General features: G+C 46.6%; 1 protein-coding gene across 5 annotated transcripts in view; it reads right to left on the bottom strand.

Annotated features, from left to right (window-relative positions):
- NR1D2 (nuclear receptor subfamily 1 group D member 2) overlaps positions 1-15,966 on the bottom strand; it is a 36,007-nt gene that overhangs the window by 4,732 nt on the left and 15,309 nt on the right. For all 5 annotated transcript variants that reach the window (XM_020807532.3, XM_078377275.1, XM_020807526.3 and 2 more), the window contains exons 6-7: positions 14,627-14,812; positions 9,329-9,539 (exon numbers count right to left, since the gene is read on the bottom strand). In XM_020807532.3, coding sequence (XP_020663191.3) covers positions 9,329-9,539; positions 14,627-14,812 — 397 coding nt within the window. The remainder of the gene's footprint in view (positions 1-9,328; positions 9,540-14,626; positions 14,813-15,966) is intronic.

Raw genomic sequence — 15,966 nt, 5'->3', positions numbered from 1 at the left:
TATATCTAGTGTGTGTTTAGTCGTTTAGTCGTGTCCGACTCTTCGTGACCCCATGGACCAGAGCACGCCAGGCCCTCCTGTCTTCTACTGCCTCCCGGAGTTGTGTCAGGTTCATGTTGGTTGCTTCGCAGACACTGTCCAGCCATCTCATCCTCGGTCGTCCCCTTCTCCTCTTGCCGTCACACCTTCCTAACATCAGGGTTTTTTCCAAGGACTCTTTTCTTCTCATGAGATGGCCAAAGTACTGGAGCCTCAGCTTCAGGATCTGTCCTTCCAGTGAGCACTCAGGGTTGATTTCCTTTAGAACTGATAGGTTTGTTCTCCTTGCAGTCCAGGGGATTCTCAAGAGCCTCCTCCAGCACCACAATTCAAAGGCATCAATTCTTCGGCGGTCTGCTTTCTTTATGGTCCAGCTCTCACTTCCATACATCACGACAGGAAAAACCATAGCTTTGACTATTCGGACTTTTGTTGGCAAGGTGATGTCTCTGCTTTTCAAGATGCTGTCAAGATTTGTCATCGCTTTCCTCCCAAGAAGAAGGCGTCTTTTAATTTCGGGGCTGCTGTCTCCATCTGCAGTGATCATGGAGCCCAGGAAAATAAAATTTGACACTGCCTCCATATCTTCCCCTTCTATTTCCCAGGAGGTGATGGGACCAGTGGCCATGATCTTAGTTTTTTTGATGTTGAGTTTCAGACCGTTTTTTGCACTCTCCTCTTTCACTCTCATTACAAGGTTCTTCAATTCCTCCTCACTTTCTGCCATCAGAGTGGTATCATCCGCATATCGGAGGTTGTTGATATTTCTTCCGGCAATCTTAATTCCGGCTTGGGCTTCCTCCAGTCCAGCCTTCCGCATGATGTATTCTGCATACAAGTTAAATAAGCTGGGGGACAGTATACAGCCTTGCCGTACTCCTTTCCCAATTTTGAACCACTCAGTTGTTCCATGACCAGTTCTGACTGTTGCTTCCTGTCCCACATATAGGTTTCTCAGGAGACAGATAAAGTGGTCAGGCACTCCCATTTCTTTAAGAACTTGCCATAGTTTGCTGTGGTCCACACAGTCAAAGGCTTTCGCATAGTCAATGAAGCAGAAGTAGATATTTTTCTGGAACTCTCTGGCTTTCTCCATAATCCAGCGCAAGTTAGCAATTTGGTCTCGAGTTCCTCTGCCTCTTCGGAATCCAGCTTGTACTTCTGGGAGTTCTCGGTCCACATACTGCTGAAGCCTACCTTGGAGGATTTTGAGCATAACCTTGCTAGCGTGTGAAATGAGTGCAATTGTGCGGTAGTTGGAGCATTCTTTGGCACTGCCTTTCTTTGGGACTGGGATGTAGACTGATCTTTTCCAATCCTCTGGCCACTGTTGAGTTTTCCAAACTTGCTGGCATATTGAATGTAGCACCTTAACAGCATCATCTTTCAAGATTTTAAATAGTTCAATTGGAATGCCATCACCTCCACTGGCCTTGTTGTTAGCCAGGCTTTCTAAGGCCCACTTGACTTCGCTCTCCAGGATGTCTGGCTCAAGGTCAGCAACTACATTGTCTGGGTTGTCCGGGATATCCAAATCTTTCTGATATAATTCCTCTGTGTATTCTTGCCACCTCTTCTTGACGTCTTCTGCTTCTGTTAGGTCCCTCCCATTTTTGTCTTTTATCATGTTCATCTTTGCGCAAAATGTTCCTCTAATATCTCCAATTTTCCTGAACAGATCTCTGGTCTTTCCTTTTCTCTTATCTTCCTCTATTTCTTTGCATTGTTCATTTAAGAAGGCCCTCTTGTCTCTCCTTGCTATTCTTTGGAAGTCTGCATTCAATTTTCTGTAACTTTCCCTATCTCCCTTGCATTTTGCTTCCCTTCTCCTCTCTGCTATTTCTAAGGCCTCGTTGGACAGCCACTTTGCTTTCTTGCATTTCCTTTTCTTTGGGATGGTTTTCGTTGCTGCCTCCTGGACAATGTTACGAGCCTCTATCCAAAGTTCTTCAGGCACTCTGTCCACCAAATCTAGTTCCTTAAATCTGTTCTTTACTTCCACTGTGTATTCATAAGGGATTTGGTTTAGATTATACCTGAGTGGCCCAGTGGTTTTTCCTACTCTCTTCAGTCTAAGCTTGAATTTTGCTATGAGAAGCTGATGATCAGAGCCGCAGTCAGCTCCAGGTCTTGTTTTTGCTGACTGTATAGAGCTTCTCCATCTTTGGCTGCAGAGAATATAATCAATCTGATTTCGATATTGCCCATTTGGTGATTTGCATGTATAGAGTCGCCTCTTGTGTTGTTGGAAAAGAGTGTTTGTGATGACCAGCTTATTCTCTTGACAAAACTCTATTAGCCTTTGTCCTGCTTCGTTCTGAACTCCAAGGCCAAACTTCCCTGTTGTTCCTTTTATCTCTTGGCTCCCTACTTTAGCATTCCAGTCCCCTAGAATGAGAAGAACATCTTTCTTTGGTGTCAGTTCTAGAAGGTGTTGTAAATCTTCATAGAATTGTTCAATTCCAGTCTCCTCAGCAATGCTGGTTGGTGCATAAACTTGGATTATTGTGATGTTGAATGGTCTGCCTTGGATTCGTATTGACATCATTCTATCATTTTTGAGATTGTATCCCATTACAGCTTTTCCCACTCTTTTGTTGACTATGAGGGCTACTCCATTCCTTCTACGGGATTCCTGCCCACAATAGTAGATATGATAATCATCTGAGCTGAATTCGCCCATTCCTGTCCATTTTAGTTCACTGATGCCCAGGATGTCAATGTTTATTCTTGCCATCTCCTGTTTGACCACATCCAGCTTCCCAAGGTTCATAGATCTTACATTCCAGGTTCCTATGCAGTATTTTTCTTTACAGCATTGGACTTTCCTTTCACTTCCAGGCACGTCCACAGCTGAGCGTCCTTTCGGCTTTGGCCCAACCACTTCATTAGCTCTGGAGCTACTTGTACTTGTCCTCCACTCTTCCCCAGTAGCATGTTGGACGCCTTCCGACCTGAGGGGCCCATCTTCCAGCGTCATATCTTTTAGCCTTTTGTTTCTGATCATGGGGCGTTCTTGGCAAAGATACTGGAGTGGCTTGCCATTTCCTACTCCAGGTGGATTGCGTTTAGTCGGAACTCTCCACTATGTCCTGTCCGTCTTGGGTGTCCCTGCACGGCATAGCCCATAGCTTCTCTGAGTTACTCAAGCCCCTTCGCCACGACAAGGCAGCAATCCATATCTAGAGATGAGGGTATTCATATTTGAATATGAATATCCACACACACAACCCTGAGTGCTCATTGGAAGGACAGATTCTGAAGCTGAGGCTCCAATATTTTGGCCATCTCTTGAGAAAAGAAGACTCCCTGGAAAAGACCCTGATGTTGGCAAAGTGTGAGGGCAAGAGGAGAAGGGGACGACAGAGGACCACATGGTAGGACAGGGTCACTGAAGCTACCAACATGCATTCGACCAAACTCCAGGAGGCAGTGGAAGACAGGAGGGCCTGGCGTGCTCTGGTCCATGGGGTCACAAAGAGTCGGACACGACTTAACGACTAAACAATAACAACACCCCCACACAGGAGGTGATAATGAGGGTCCAGCCCTATGAGAATGGACAATCCACTCATTGATCCTTTGCTGCTGCGGATGCCATGATTCTTCTAATGGCTTCACAGATCACGATCGGCTAACCACTCCTGGCAGGAGGCGGAAGGACAAGCCTCGCTGCAAGGTTAAAGAGTGGCTTGTAGATTGTGATCTGCAGAGCCATTGGAAAAATTGCAGGATCCACGGCAGCGGTGGAATGGTGAGTGGACGATCCGGCTCCATGGGGCTGGACCCTTATTATCGCCACTTGTGTGGGGATATTCGTATATACCCCCATCTCTAGTTATAGCATACCTTTGTAACCCCTGTCCCTGCCAGTCCCTTTTTTCTTTTTTGTATTGCACCAGCTTCAGCTGCACTGGCAGCCTAATCACCATTTTGTATCTGCCACAGTGCCACCTACCTAATGTCATTTTATGGCATGAAAGTGATGGGGAAGCAGCTACCAAAATGGTGCAGACATTTTGTGAACAGTTATGCAAAGTTGCCTTCTAAGAAAAACATGGGGAGAGTATGTGTGCTTGGAATATTTCTCAGAAAAATGGCTTCTGAACATTTCTGGCTCCTGGCTCAGAATATGTAATTCTTCTGCATTCAGTACCTTCCTCAGGGCCTCTCCAAAATGCTCCAGCATTTTCAAGGGGCCGTTGTAGATATATATTGCCCCTCATATTACAGCTTCTTCCCTATAAGCCCAAAGCAGATATGATGGAGCACAGTATTGTCTCTCCAAGAAAGAGGTAAAACTGGTATTGGACCATGATCAGTCCTCCAATTCCCCCAAACATTTATTTCCTGTCTCATTCTCAAGGCCTTTCGGAATTTCTTTTCAGTTTTCTCTTACACTGGAAGACTGTGTTTCATTTATTTTCTTCTTTTTACTGCATCTCTCTTCAACAGTGTAGTTTCCCTAACAGCCTGTTCTTTAAAAACCATGTAGGAAAAGATATTTTGTGGTGTTTTTCCCTGGGCTTTAGAGATGATAGTAAGTGGAAGATAAACCACAAACTTGTCTGCCACCTCGTATGTAAGGTAAGCATAAAGACACTGGATCTCATTGACAAGAATTCTGGTAAAATGTCCACCACTCTGAAATTATTTTCAAAGAGGATTTCAAACTGAATGACAATGTATCTCTTATCAGCAGACAAAGCAATAATCCAAGCTTGTGGTATAAAGGGAAACCAATGACAAAGTTATCTCTAGATGGCACAATCTTAAAAATAACTGTTTTTTCAGATGCAGTATTAACTGGAAGGTCAGATTCCAAAAACAGCCTCTCCACACTGGCATAGAATTATACCTTCTTCACAAGGCATGGACTTGATGATTCATAGGGTCCCTTTCCAGCTCTGCAGTTCTGAAATAGAGAGGTTACTTACCTGTAACCATAGTTCTTCGAGTGGTCTTCTGTGAATCCACACAAATGGGTTATTCTGCGCCTGCGCAGGACTCCTCGGAATATTCTAGAGCTTAAAAACATGTGATTAGTAAGACGTTCCCCGTGGCACGCATGCTCCACCCGCCTGTAATACCTCAGTTCCAAAGTCCGCCGCTGTCAGGGCTCTGGCTGTAACAAAGCACAAGAACCAAAGTGATGGATAGCGGGAAGGATGGGCAGGATGTGTGGATTCACAGAGGACCACTCGAAGAACTATGATTACAGGTAAGTAACCTCTCTTTCTTCTTTGTGGCCTCTGTAAATGCACACAAATGGGTGACTAGGAAGCTCACTTACAGGAAGGAGGACCGTCACGCCAACACTGAAGTCAGCGATGTTTTCCCATTCAAAACATCGCAATGCGATCGCATTAGCGATCGCAAAAAATAGATTGCTATGTGGATTCGCTGTTAAACGGTGCGCTTGTTATGCGAGGCACCACTGTATAAAGGGCATCAGCCCAAAGGGCAGCCAATTCACTAGCTCGTCATGCAGAAGTTATGGCAACAAGAAATACTGTCTTGAAGGAGATAAGCTTAAGATGAGGACAGGGGCTCGAATGTGGGGGGCAAGCTAGTGCCCTTAACACAACCTGGAGAGACCACTGTGGGAGCAGAGGTTGGACACGTGGGCGAATGTTATGTAGGCCCTTTAAGAACCTCTTTAAAGTCGGGTGCGAGAACAAACGGGAAGTTTCTAAACCAGTAGGCTGATAAGCAACCACAGCAGAAATATAATCCTGGTCAAACAGGTAATGTAGGAAGAGGAAAAGGGTATCCAACAAAGCCGGAATAGGTGAAAAACCTCTGGAGACAGCGAACTTGGAGAAAACCCTCCATTTGTATAAGTACAACAACTTGGTAGAGGGGGTCTGCTAGCTATATTCAACACATCCGCTATATATGGTGAATGCTCCACACTGTGAGGTGGAGCAACTCCTGATTGGGATGGCAGATCTTGCCTCCATCCTGGGTCAGGAGGGATGGTAGGGGAGGTAGTCTCAGAAACTTGGAAGCAATGGTTTTGAGGGGGGTAAACCAGGGTTGCTGGGGCCACCAAAAAGCTATCAGAATGGTGTTGGCCCGAAACTGATGGAGCCTGACTAACATTCGCTGAATGAGTGGGATGGGAGGGAACAGATAAAGGAGAACACTGTTCCAGTTCACCATGAAGGCGTCGCCCAGAAAGTTCTTGCCTCTTCCCACCCAAGAGCAATACATGCTGCATTTTGAATTGGTCTCTGTGGCAAACATGTTGATGGCCGGTGTTCCCCACTGGCTGGAGATATGGGAGAATACAGCGTCGTCGAGCTCTCTCAATTTCGGCACCAATGCTGATGTCAGTACCAAAGCTGCTTTCAGCTTTGGTGCCCTTCAAAGAAGCCCTCGTAGAAGGGGTAGCAGGGGTCAACTGAAAAGTGGGCTCGGGTTGAGGAGCAGGAGGAGCAAGAGGTACGGTAGGCTCCATGGCTGCTGGGCTCGAGGGTGACAGGGATTTTTCCTACAAATATGACCTAAGCCTTTGTAAGCGGAGCTTGAGAGCAGCCTTGGTTAATTTTTTACACTCCAGGCAAGAGTGGGTTTGGTGCCTTTCCCCTAAACAGAATAAGCACCAATCCTGGCCGTCCGTGAAGGGAATCTTATTAGCACACAATGTGCTGCGCTTGGAGGGGCCCGAGGAAGCCATGAAAATAGGCGGGAACGGGAAAGGGGGGAATCAACTCAAGGAAAAATGTCAACATTTGCCAGACCGAATCAAAACCGTAAATCAGATGTAGTATAACCCAAAGTGCAAAAACCAGTAATCATAAACATAAATCAGTCCAGGATCAAAAAACGTAGAATACAAGAATTTCACTCTAGAAGTCGCAAAGGAGTCCGATTGCAGCGGTGGCAAAAAGGAACTGAGGTATTACAGGCAGGCGGAGCATGAGCACCATGGGGGAACGTCCTACTAATCACATGTTTTTACGCTCTAGAATATTCCAAGGAGTCCTGCACAGGTGCAATCTAACCCATTTGTGCGCATTTACAGAGGCCACGAAGAACATACAGTGGTGCCTCACATAGCGACGATAATCCATGCAGCGAAAATCGCTGCAAAGCGATTTCGTCATTATGCGATTTTTAAAACCCCATAGGAATGCATTGAAACCCCTTCAATGCATTCCTATGGGCTTAAAACTCACCTTAAAGCAAAAATCCTCCATACGGCGGCCTTTTCACTGCCCGGTAAGCGAGGAATCCAGGTGAAAACACAGCAGGCGGCCATTTTTTAACCCGGTGGCCATTTTGGAACCGCCGATAAGCTGTTAAAAAATCATCGCTTTGTGATGATCAGTAAGCGAAACAGGGTACCGATCATCGCAAAGCGATTTTTCCCTATTTAAAACATTGCAAAATTTTCATCACTATGCGCTTTCGTCGTTAAACGGGGCGCCCGTTAAGCGAGGCACCACTGTACAGTGGTGCCTCGCATAGTGATCGCTCCGTTTAACGATGAAATCGCATTACGATGGACTAAAGTCCATCGCAAGAGCGATCGCTTTGCGATGGCCCCTATAGGGACAACTCCCTTTGCGATGATCGCGGGGGAGCGCTCCCCCACGATCATGGCAAAGGCCCCGCTGGTCAGCTGTTCCAAAAAAATGGGCTTTGCGCTGCTCGCGGGGAAGCACTTCCCCGGGAGCAGCGCAAAGGCTCGCTTTTTAGAACAGCTGACTGGCGGGCGTTTGGGCTGCTAGCAGAGAAGTGCTTCTCCGGGAGCAGTCCAAACGCCTGCCCCTCAGCTGTTCCAAAAGGTGTGGGTTTGGGCTGCTCCGGGAGAAGGGTTTCTGCTGGTGCAGCCCAATCCCTTGCCTTTTGGAACAGCTGAGGGGTGGTGGTTTGAAGCTCAAACGCCGCCCCTCAGCTGTTCCAAAAGGTGTGGGTTTGGGCTGCTCTGGGAGAAGGGCTTCTGCCGGTGCAGCCCAATCCCCTGCCTTTTGGAACAGCTGAGGGGCGGTGGTTTGAAGCTCAAACGCCGCCCCTCAGCTGTTCCAAAAGACGGCGGTTTCGGCTGCTCCAGGAGAAGGGCTTCTGCCGGTGCAGCCCAAACCCCTGCCTTTTGGAACAGCTGAGGGGCGGTGGTTTGAAGCCCAGACGCCCGCCCCTCAGCTGTTCCAGGGAGTCCCAGCATGGCTGGGATAGGCGGGCGGGGAGGCTCCTGGTGGCGGCGGGGGCAGGGGGATCTGGATGGCTTCCAGGCTAAGCACTGGAATCCATCCAGACCCCACCCACCCACCCTCCCTGCCCCCGCTGCTGCTTGGAGCTGCCCTGCACCCGGTTTCCCAGCCATGCTCGGACTCCTGGAGTCGGGGAATCAGCTGTTCGGTGGTTCCAAAATGGCCACCAGACACCTGAAATGGCCCCGCGCAGCGTTTCTGCGCCCTGCCCTCGCTTACCGAGGGCGCGAAAATGGCTGCCGCTATGGGGAAACATCGCAGAACGGTGAGTTTTGTGCCCATTAGGAACGCATTAAACGAAGTTTAATGTGTTCCAATGGGTTTCCCCATTCCGTATAGCGATGTTTCCCCATAACGAAGGTTAATCCGGAACGGATTAACCTCGCTATGCGGGGCACCACTGTATATGGTTCCCTAACAATACTGTTTGGCATTGGGGAGGGGGGGAAACACATCCATATGTGTTTCTGCTTAAAACAATCCATCCTCCCCATTTAAGTGTTGGCCTGTATCTTTCTGGTACAGGGCTAGGACATGCAATCTTTTTAGGACGATTCACTGAGATGCAACATAGGTCTTTGTTCTGCCGTCACAGATGGGCACTACAAATTAAATAGATTGCACTGAAGATAAGAAACATTTAAGCTCTGGCCAGCACACGCCAAATTTCACAGTGTGGACAGACCCCAATAATGTTGTAAAAGATTGAAGGCAGGAAAAGAGGAAGACCAAATATGAGATGGATTGACTACCTAAAAGAAACCACAGTCTTAAGTTTACAAGAGATGAGCAGGGCTGTTGAGGACATGACATTTTGGAGATTGCTCATTCATAGGTTTACCGTAAGTTGGAGGCAACTTGATAGTTGGAGGCAACTTGATAAGAACAATAATTTTAACTGTTAGGATAGTTTAAAACAAAGTAGAGGTCATTTTAAAAAGTAAAACAAAAGAGCAAAAAATTCATTTCCAATCTTATATTAGCCAGACATCATGTAATTCAAAAGCAAGAAAGAATAATTTTATATCAGAAGAATTATCTTTAAGACATTATACATTTTGCTCTCTTACCAGCTGACACAAGCACCACTGCAGTAAACAAGCTCATTTCTTCATCACTAAGGTTCAGGGCATTTAGCTTCTCACTAAACTCAAACATGGAATTAAGCAGATCACCAGCTCCCATTGAACGTAGATCATTGAGACTGTACTTCTTTCCACTAAGAAAGGTGACAGTACGATCTTTTGCATCAAATAAAGAAGCAAACCGTACCATTAAAACCTAGGTGAAGGGAAAAGATGAAATTTAAAACATAGCTATATACCTGCGTAAAACAAAATTAGGGAGACAAGAAACAAATGTTTAATGCTGCACAACAGTCATGTAATTTTAAAAGGTTGCATTACTAATTTGACAGCTGACAGTTAAGAGTTGTTCAAGGAACAGAAGAGACGTTTGTTTTTTGTAACTGTGATAGCAACGGGACAGACTAAAAATCCACTGCACTGAGAAGCATATGACTGTTACACTACTCCAACACCTTGCACAGTTGCCCAACAACCCTGTGTTTACATTAATGGTCTGTGTAGCAAGGGACCTGGACAATTTCCTTAAAATAAAAAAGGCTAACTGCAGAACAGACTAAGAGACCTCTCTAAAAATAATCTTTAGGAGTTTGTTCATAAAATAGATGATGCAAGCAGTTAGAAATCGTTCAAGTAAGAAAATATATAAAGACATTTTTGGGCTTAAAACATCAAAGGAAAGAAGCACTGTCCTAGCCATCTGGCATACATAACTGCCGCCTAATGATTTCTGTATCTCCTGATGTTTATATTAATTACTTTGATTTTAAAGGCTACAGTTTGTAAAAACTTATTTAGCTTTTTGATGGATATGACTTGCAAATGTGAAAGGCTGGTAGCATAATCTTTCTGCATTGCAAAAAAAGAAAGAAAGAAAATTTTAAATTCACTTTAAGATTTTAATTATAGGTGACCAAAACAATTGGGCTGAATAGATTCTGGAGCTGGGTGGGCAATTTTCAGGCTTCCGAGGTCTGCTTTGCCTTCTTCCAGAACCCTAAGATTCTCCAACCCAAATCATGTTCAAAAGCACTCCTAAGGATAAAATCACATTTTATGTCTGAGATGCTTAGCGATAAACAACTTGGCATAGCTATCCTTTGCCCCAAATCTTTTTAATCATAGCAACCTAACATGGATAGGATCATTGTTTGACACTCTTCAGTACCTGGAAGTCAGAAATTCTTCCCGATCTACTGTAAATCCCTTAAAAACAGATAGTGATTTATGATCTTCTAGAGGCATAGCATGCTCTGCAGCACTTCAAAAACTACCTGCAAAATTTCACGCATGTTTATCAAAAAGTATATTCAATTATGTCCAATGGGGCTTATTCTATAGTAACTTAGGATTGCTGTCTACAACATTTACTGCAGTAGGATTTGTTACAAAGCAAATCTTACCTCCAATGCATGAGGAGGACACTGAATGTGACGTTTGTGTGTGTGTGTACAGGGAGTTCTCATGTAAGAAGTGGAGAGGAAGCTTCATTGACTATTCCTCTATAATCTGTAGTAAGTCTCGCTATCATGGCAATTATGTTTCTGCCCACTGGCAAGTAGTATAAGCAGGCCAAGAACTTTGTAAGATGGAACAATGGCAGGTTAAATGTTACCACAATCCAAAAATAAGCCACACAGACACAATTCACTAACACAGCTGCATTTATTTAATCAATTTTAACTGACAAGAAGGTAAGGAGTGTAAAAACTAACTATAGTATATCCAGACCCTATGGCACATATTTGCCACTGATTATGGACCCCAAAACATGGGTAGCAACAGAGCTCAAGCTATGTCTAAGACTGGGGTAGGGTATGCTAAACACCCACACACACACTTCCACCTCAAATGGTCAGGCAAAATTATACTAAGATCTCAAGAATCATCAGTCAAAAGTGATCAAAAATGACCAGGGGCACATGCATGCACACAGCATTTCAGATTGCTACTGTAATTGAGTTCCGCCAGGGTGAAAGCAAAAAATTCCTACAAATATTCTTACAAAAAACTAGTCCCTATGAAAAACCACAATTAGTTCTCTGCACATTTACTTAGGGGTAGACACCACTGAAAACAATGGAAGTGGCCATCTAAGCAGATATATTTTTCTGTAAAGAGTATTTGTAGACAACTGGGATTTACAGATTACAACCACTTATTTAACAAGATTTTGTGCAAGTTTAGTGCTCTTTTGTACCACTTTGGTGCTTGGCAGCAAACTGCCACTCATTAATAAGGTGCTAGTTGTGCTTCAGGGTGCTGACTTATTGTGTAGTCAGGCACAGTAAGTCAGCAAACCCAGTAATGCAACCGCCATCTCATTAATGACCAGCAATTTCCCTTAAGCAAGAATAATTTGGCAATAGGATCCTGACCTCAGAATCTGCACTGACAAAGAATGTACTGAAACACAGCATACAGGTTTATAGTTAACATAAAGCTTCACAACACTGTGAGATCCACCCTAAACTTATGCTGAAGATTCATACCAGTTATGTTTTGTTTCATACCACAAACCACTACTGTTTAGCCCCAGTCAAGGGAAGGAGATGAATGTCAAACCCAGATGCACTTGCTTGTAGTTGATCAATTAAAACAGTCTACAACATTTGCAAATGCATGTTACAGCCCCAAATAGCACAAAACGTGTAGTCTGAAGGAGACACCGGGGGGGGGGGAGGATTTATAGCTAACACACTCACACTAGGGCTCCACATTTACCGGAAATAAGTCATACCAGAGAAAAGGACATTTCTAGACCTTATAGCCATCTATTTAGCCTAATATATCAATTTTATGCTTTAATCAATTTTGTGATACTTCCATTAATAATTGTACAGTGGTGCCTCGCTTAACGAGTGCACCGTTTAATGATTAATCCGCATACCGACGCAGATTTTGTGATCGCTTTTGCGATCGCATTACGATGTTGCCTATGGGGAAAAATCGCTTTGCGATTTTTCCCCATAGGCAACCATTTTCCCCCATCTGACCGGCGGGAGCCTCCGAAGGACCGCTCCTGCCGCTCAGCTGGGGGAAAATGTTGGCAGTGGGCAGCGGCCTCGGAAGGACCCTGAAGCCACCGCCCGACTGCCGACATTTTGCCTTCCCAGCTCTCAAAGGGCCCCCCTCCGACATTGGAGAGAACCCCTTTGAGAGCTCGGAAGGCTCTCAGCAGTGGCGGGGGCAGGGTAGGGTAGATCCGGAAGGCTTCCAGGCAAAGCACTGGAAGCTGTCCGGAACACACACACCCTGCCGCCGCCGCCGCCGCCGCTTGAAGTCGCCCCGCGCTGCCTATCCCAGTCATGCTAGCATGACTGGGATAGGGGGTGCGGGTCGGCTCCCGGCAGCTGGGGCAGGGTAGGGGGGTCCGGACACCCCCCCACCCTGCTGCCGCCGCCGCTTGGATCCGCCCCGCGCTGCCTATCCCAGTCATGCTAGCATGACTGGGATAGGCGGCGCGGGTCGGCTCCCGGTGGCTGGGGCAGGTTAGGGGGGTCCGGACACCCCCCCCCCCTGCCGCCGCCGCCGCTTGGATCCGCCCCGCGCTGCCTATCCCAGTCATGCTAGCATGACTGGGATAGGTGGCGCGGGTCGGCTCGCCGCTTGGATCTGCCCCGCGCTGCCTATCCCAGTCATGCTAGCATGACTGGGATAGGCGGCGCAGGTCGGCTCCCGGCGGCTGGGGCAGGGTAGGGGGGTCCGGACACCCCCCCACCCTGCCGCCGCCACCGCTTGGATCCGCCCCGCGCTGCCTAACCCAGTCATGCTAGCATGACTGGGATAGGCGGCGCAGGTCGGCTCCCGGCGGCTGGGGCAGGGTAGGGGGGTCCGGACACCCCCCCACCCTGCCGCCGCCACCGCTTGGATCCGCCCCGCACTGCCTAACCCAGTCATGCTAGCATGACTGGGATAGGCGGCGCGGGTCGGCTCGCCGCTTGGATCTGCCCCGCGCTGCCTATCCCAGTCATGCTAGCATGACTAGGATAGGCGGTGCGGGTCGGCTCCCGGCGGCTGGGGCAGGGTAGGAGGGTCCGGACACCCCCCCACCCTGCCGCCGCCGCTTGGATCCGCCCCGCGCTCAGCCGAGCACGGGGCGGATCCAAGCCCAGGATGGGTAGAAACGCCGGCTGGCTCTTGCGAAAGAGGGAGGTGGAGGTCCCCGCTCTCTGTCGCAAGAGCCGACCGGCGTTTCTACCCAGCTGGGCAGCGGGCTCTTGCAGAGGAGGGAGGTGGCTCCCTCCTTGCAAGAGCCCGCCTCCCAGCTGGGTACAAAGGCTCTTGCGAAGGAGAGAAGGGACCTCCACCTCCCTCTTTCGCAAGAGCCGGCCGGCGTTTCAGCTGGGCAGCAGGCTCTTGCAGAGGAGGGAGGTGGCTCCCTCCCTGCAAGAGCCCGCCTCCCAGCTGATTGGCGGTTCCAAAATGGCCGCCAGTTTCGCGCCCCGCTTACCGAGGGCGCGAAAATGGCGGCGGTATGGAGGAACTTCGCTGAACGGTGAGTACGGAAGCCATTGGAACGCATTAAACTAAGTTTAATGCGTTCCAATGGCTTTTTGCTTTCCGTTTAACGAAGTTTTCACATAGCGAAGGTTAATCTGGAACGGATTAACCTCGCTATGCGAGGCACCACTGTACTGCTATCTGCTTCAACTCATAATGCTATTAAACTGCATTGCCAAAATTCTATTGGTGATTTAGATATAGTACATGTGTAAGATATAGTACGTAACACACCACAGCAAACTGCTGATAACTAATGAGGAACTGCCTGCATTACAAGGTTTGCAGTCAATTACACAACAGGTGCATGCCTAGTAATGCAACTTGTAATGTAATGCAAGAGCCTCGTGGCGCAGTGGTTAAAACGCTGTACTGCAGCTAAAACTGTGCTCACGACCTGGGGTTCAAATCCCAGGTAGCCGGCTCAAGGTTGACTCAGCCTTCCATCCTTCCGAGGGCGGTAAAATGAGTACCCAGCTTGCTGGGGGGGCAATGTATAATTAAATTGTAAACCGCCCGGAGAGTGCTTGTAGCGCTATGGGGCAGTATATAAGTCCAGTATATAAATAAATAAATAAATAAATAAATAAATAAATAAATAAATAAATAGTACCTTATTAGTACCAATTTGCTATGGTTACACAAATTAATTTACACATATAAACCATCAACAGGATTCTGGCCACTATACTGTATCATGACCAGCCTGTCAGTCTTGAGACTCCTCCAACTGAAAAAACAATTATGGGGACCTTGCAACACATACAAGAAGATATTCACCTCAAAGGCCCCAGCCTTTAGAAGATTGACTTGGTCATGCTGAGAAAGGTCTCGGAAGCCAGGAACACGCTTGGCAAACTCTACCACTTCCTTCACGGCAGGGGTGAAGCTCATGGAAAATTCTTCCCAGACTTCATGACCAGATTTATTTGGATCCACAAACGGTGTGTTGTTCATTGGACAAACCTAGATGTTTACACAGATACAGTCTCAACATCTGATTCCAAACAAACCAATCAAGCAGTTTCATAGTTTCAAAAATCATTTTGTTAATGCAAAAAATTACAGCATAGTTCTCTGGTTCAACCTATTCGGAAGCTATGGCTCAGAACGTAAGACCTTAATCAGAATTAAGCATGTTTCTTCACTAACAGTATAAGAACTCTTGCAAAAGTGTTCCTTAGAATTGGTTGTTGTGGGTTTTTTGGGCTCTTTGGCCGTGTTCTGAAGGTTGTTCTTCTTCTTGTTTCGCCAGTTTCTGCGCCGGCATCTTCAGAGGACAGCACTCTGTGCTCTGGTGTAGTTGGCTTGGGAGTGCTTAGAATTGTTATATACTTTGCATGTCGGCTCCTGTATATATGTTGTAATTTTCAGAAAACCCAATTGGCAGTTGTTTTGGTTTTGGTTCATTAAACTGAGACCAGAATCCTAGTGCTAGTTTATATTTGCATAAGGGAAATCATTCCCAGAACCACAATTAGCACCTTATTAATATACAGTGTACCACCAAGACTTATACAACTTCCCTTATGCAGCTATGAATCAGCAACATGATTCTGGTTTATACTATGTAAAAAAATGGGTTTGTTGTGCATTAAAATGTATTTTAGGATCTGCCCCTTCCTGTAGCTCTTCTCATTAATCATTCCCCAGTCATTGCACGGGTGACAGATTTTACTTAGAATTAAGGCTTAAATCATTCAAAAAATCTGCACATACTAGGCATGGGACTGTCAGATTTTTTTTCAGTGCAGCTGCCAGACTTCACCAAGCATTCCCTCAGCTAAAATCCTAGTAGTTATAGGCAAGTCCTCAGAGGAATTCCAGTGTATACATCTGTGCTTTGGCAAGGTATATTGGCAGCACAGGCCATTAAGCATGAAGATGACAGATGTGGGTGGAGCTTTCTAAGCTCCATGGAAACTGCAATGGATTAGGGACTGATGTCTCTCAGTTCATTAGGCCTGTGCCTCTCAAAATCTACCAGCTCCTAATGCTTTGTAGTTCCCATGGAGCTTAGAAAGCTCCACCCATATCTGTCATCTTGCTTAATGGCTGCTACTGCACAGATAAACTTGCCAAAGCACAGGTGTGTTATAAGGACTTGGAATTTTGGCTAT

The sequence above is a fragment of the Pogona vitticeps genome, chromosome 6 (genome assembly GCF_051106095.1).
Source record: "Pogona vitticeps strain Pit_001003342236 chromosome 6, PviZW2.1, whole genome shotgun sequence".
In the NCBI taxonomy this organism is placed as follows: Eukaryota; Metazoa; Chordata; class Lepidosauria; order Squamata; family Agamidae; genus Pogona; species Pogona vitticeps.
Note: the sequence above shows the minus strand (reverse complement) of the source record. Positions and strands in the feature narration are given on the sequence as shown.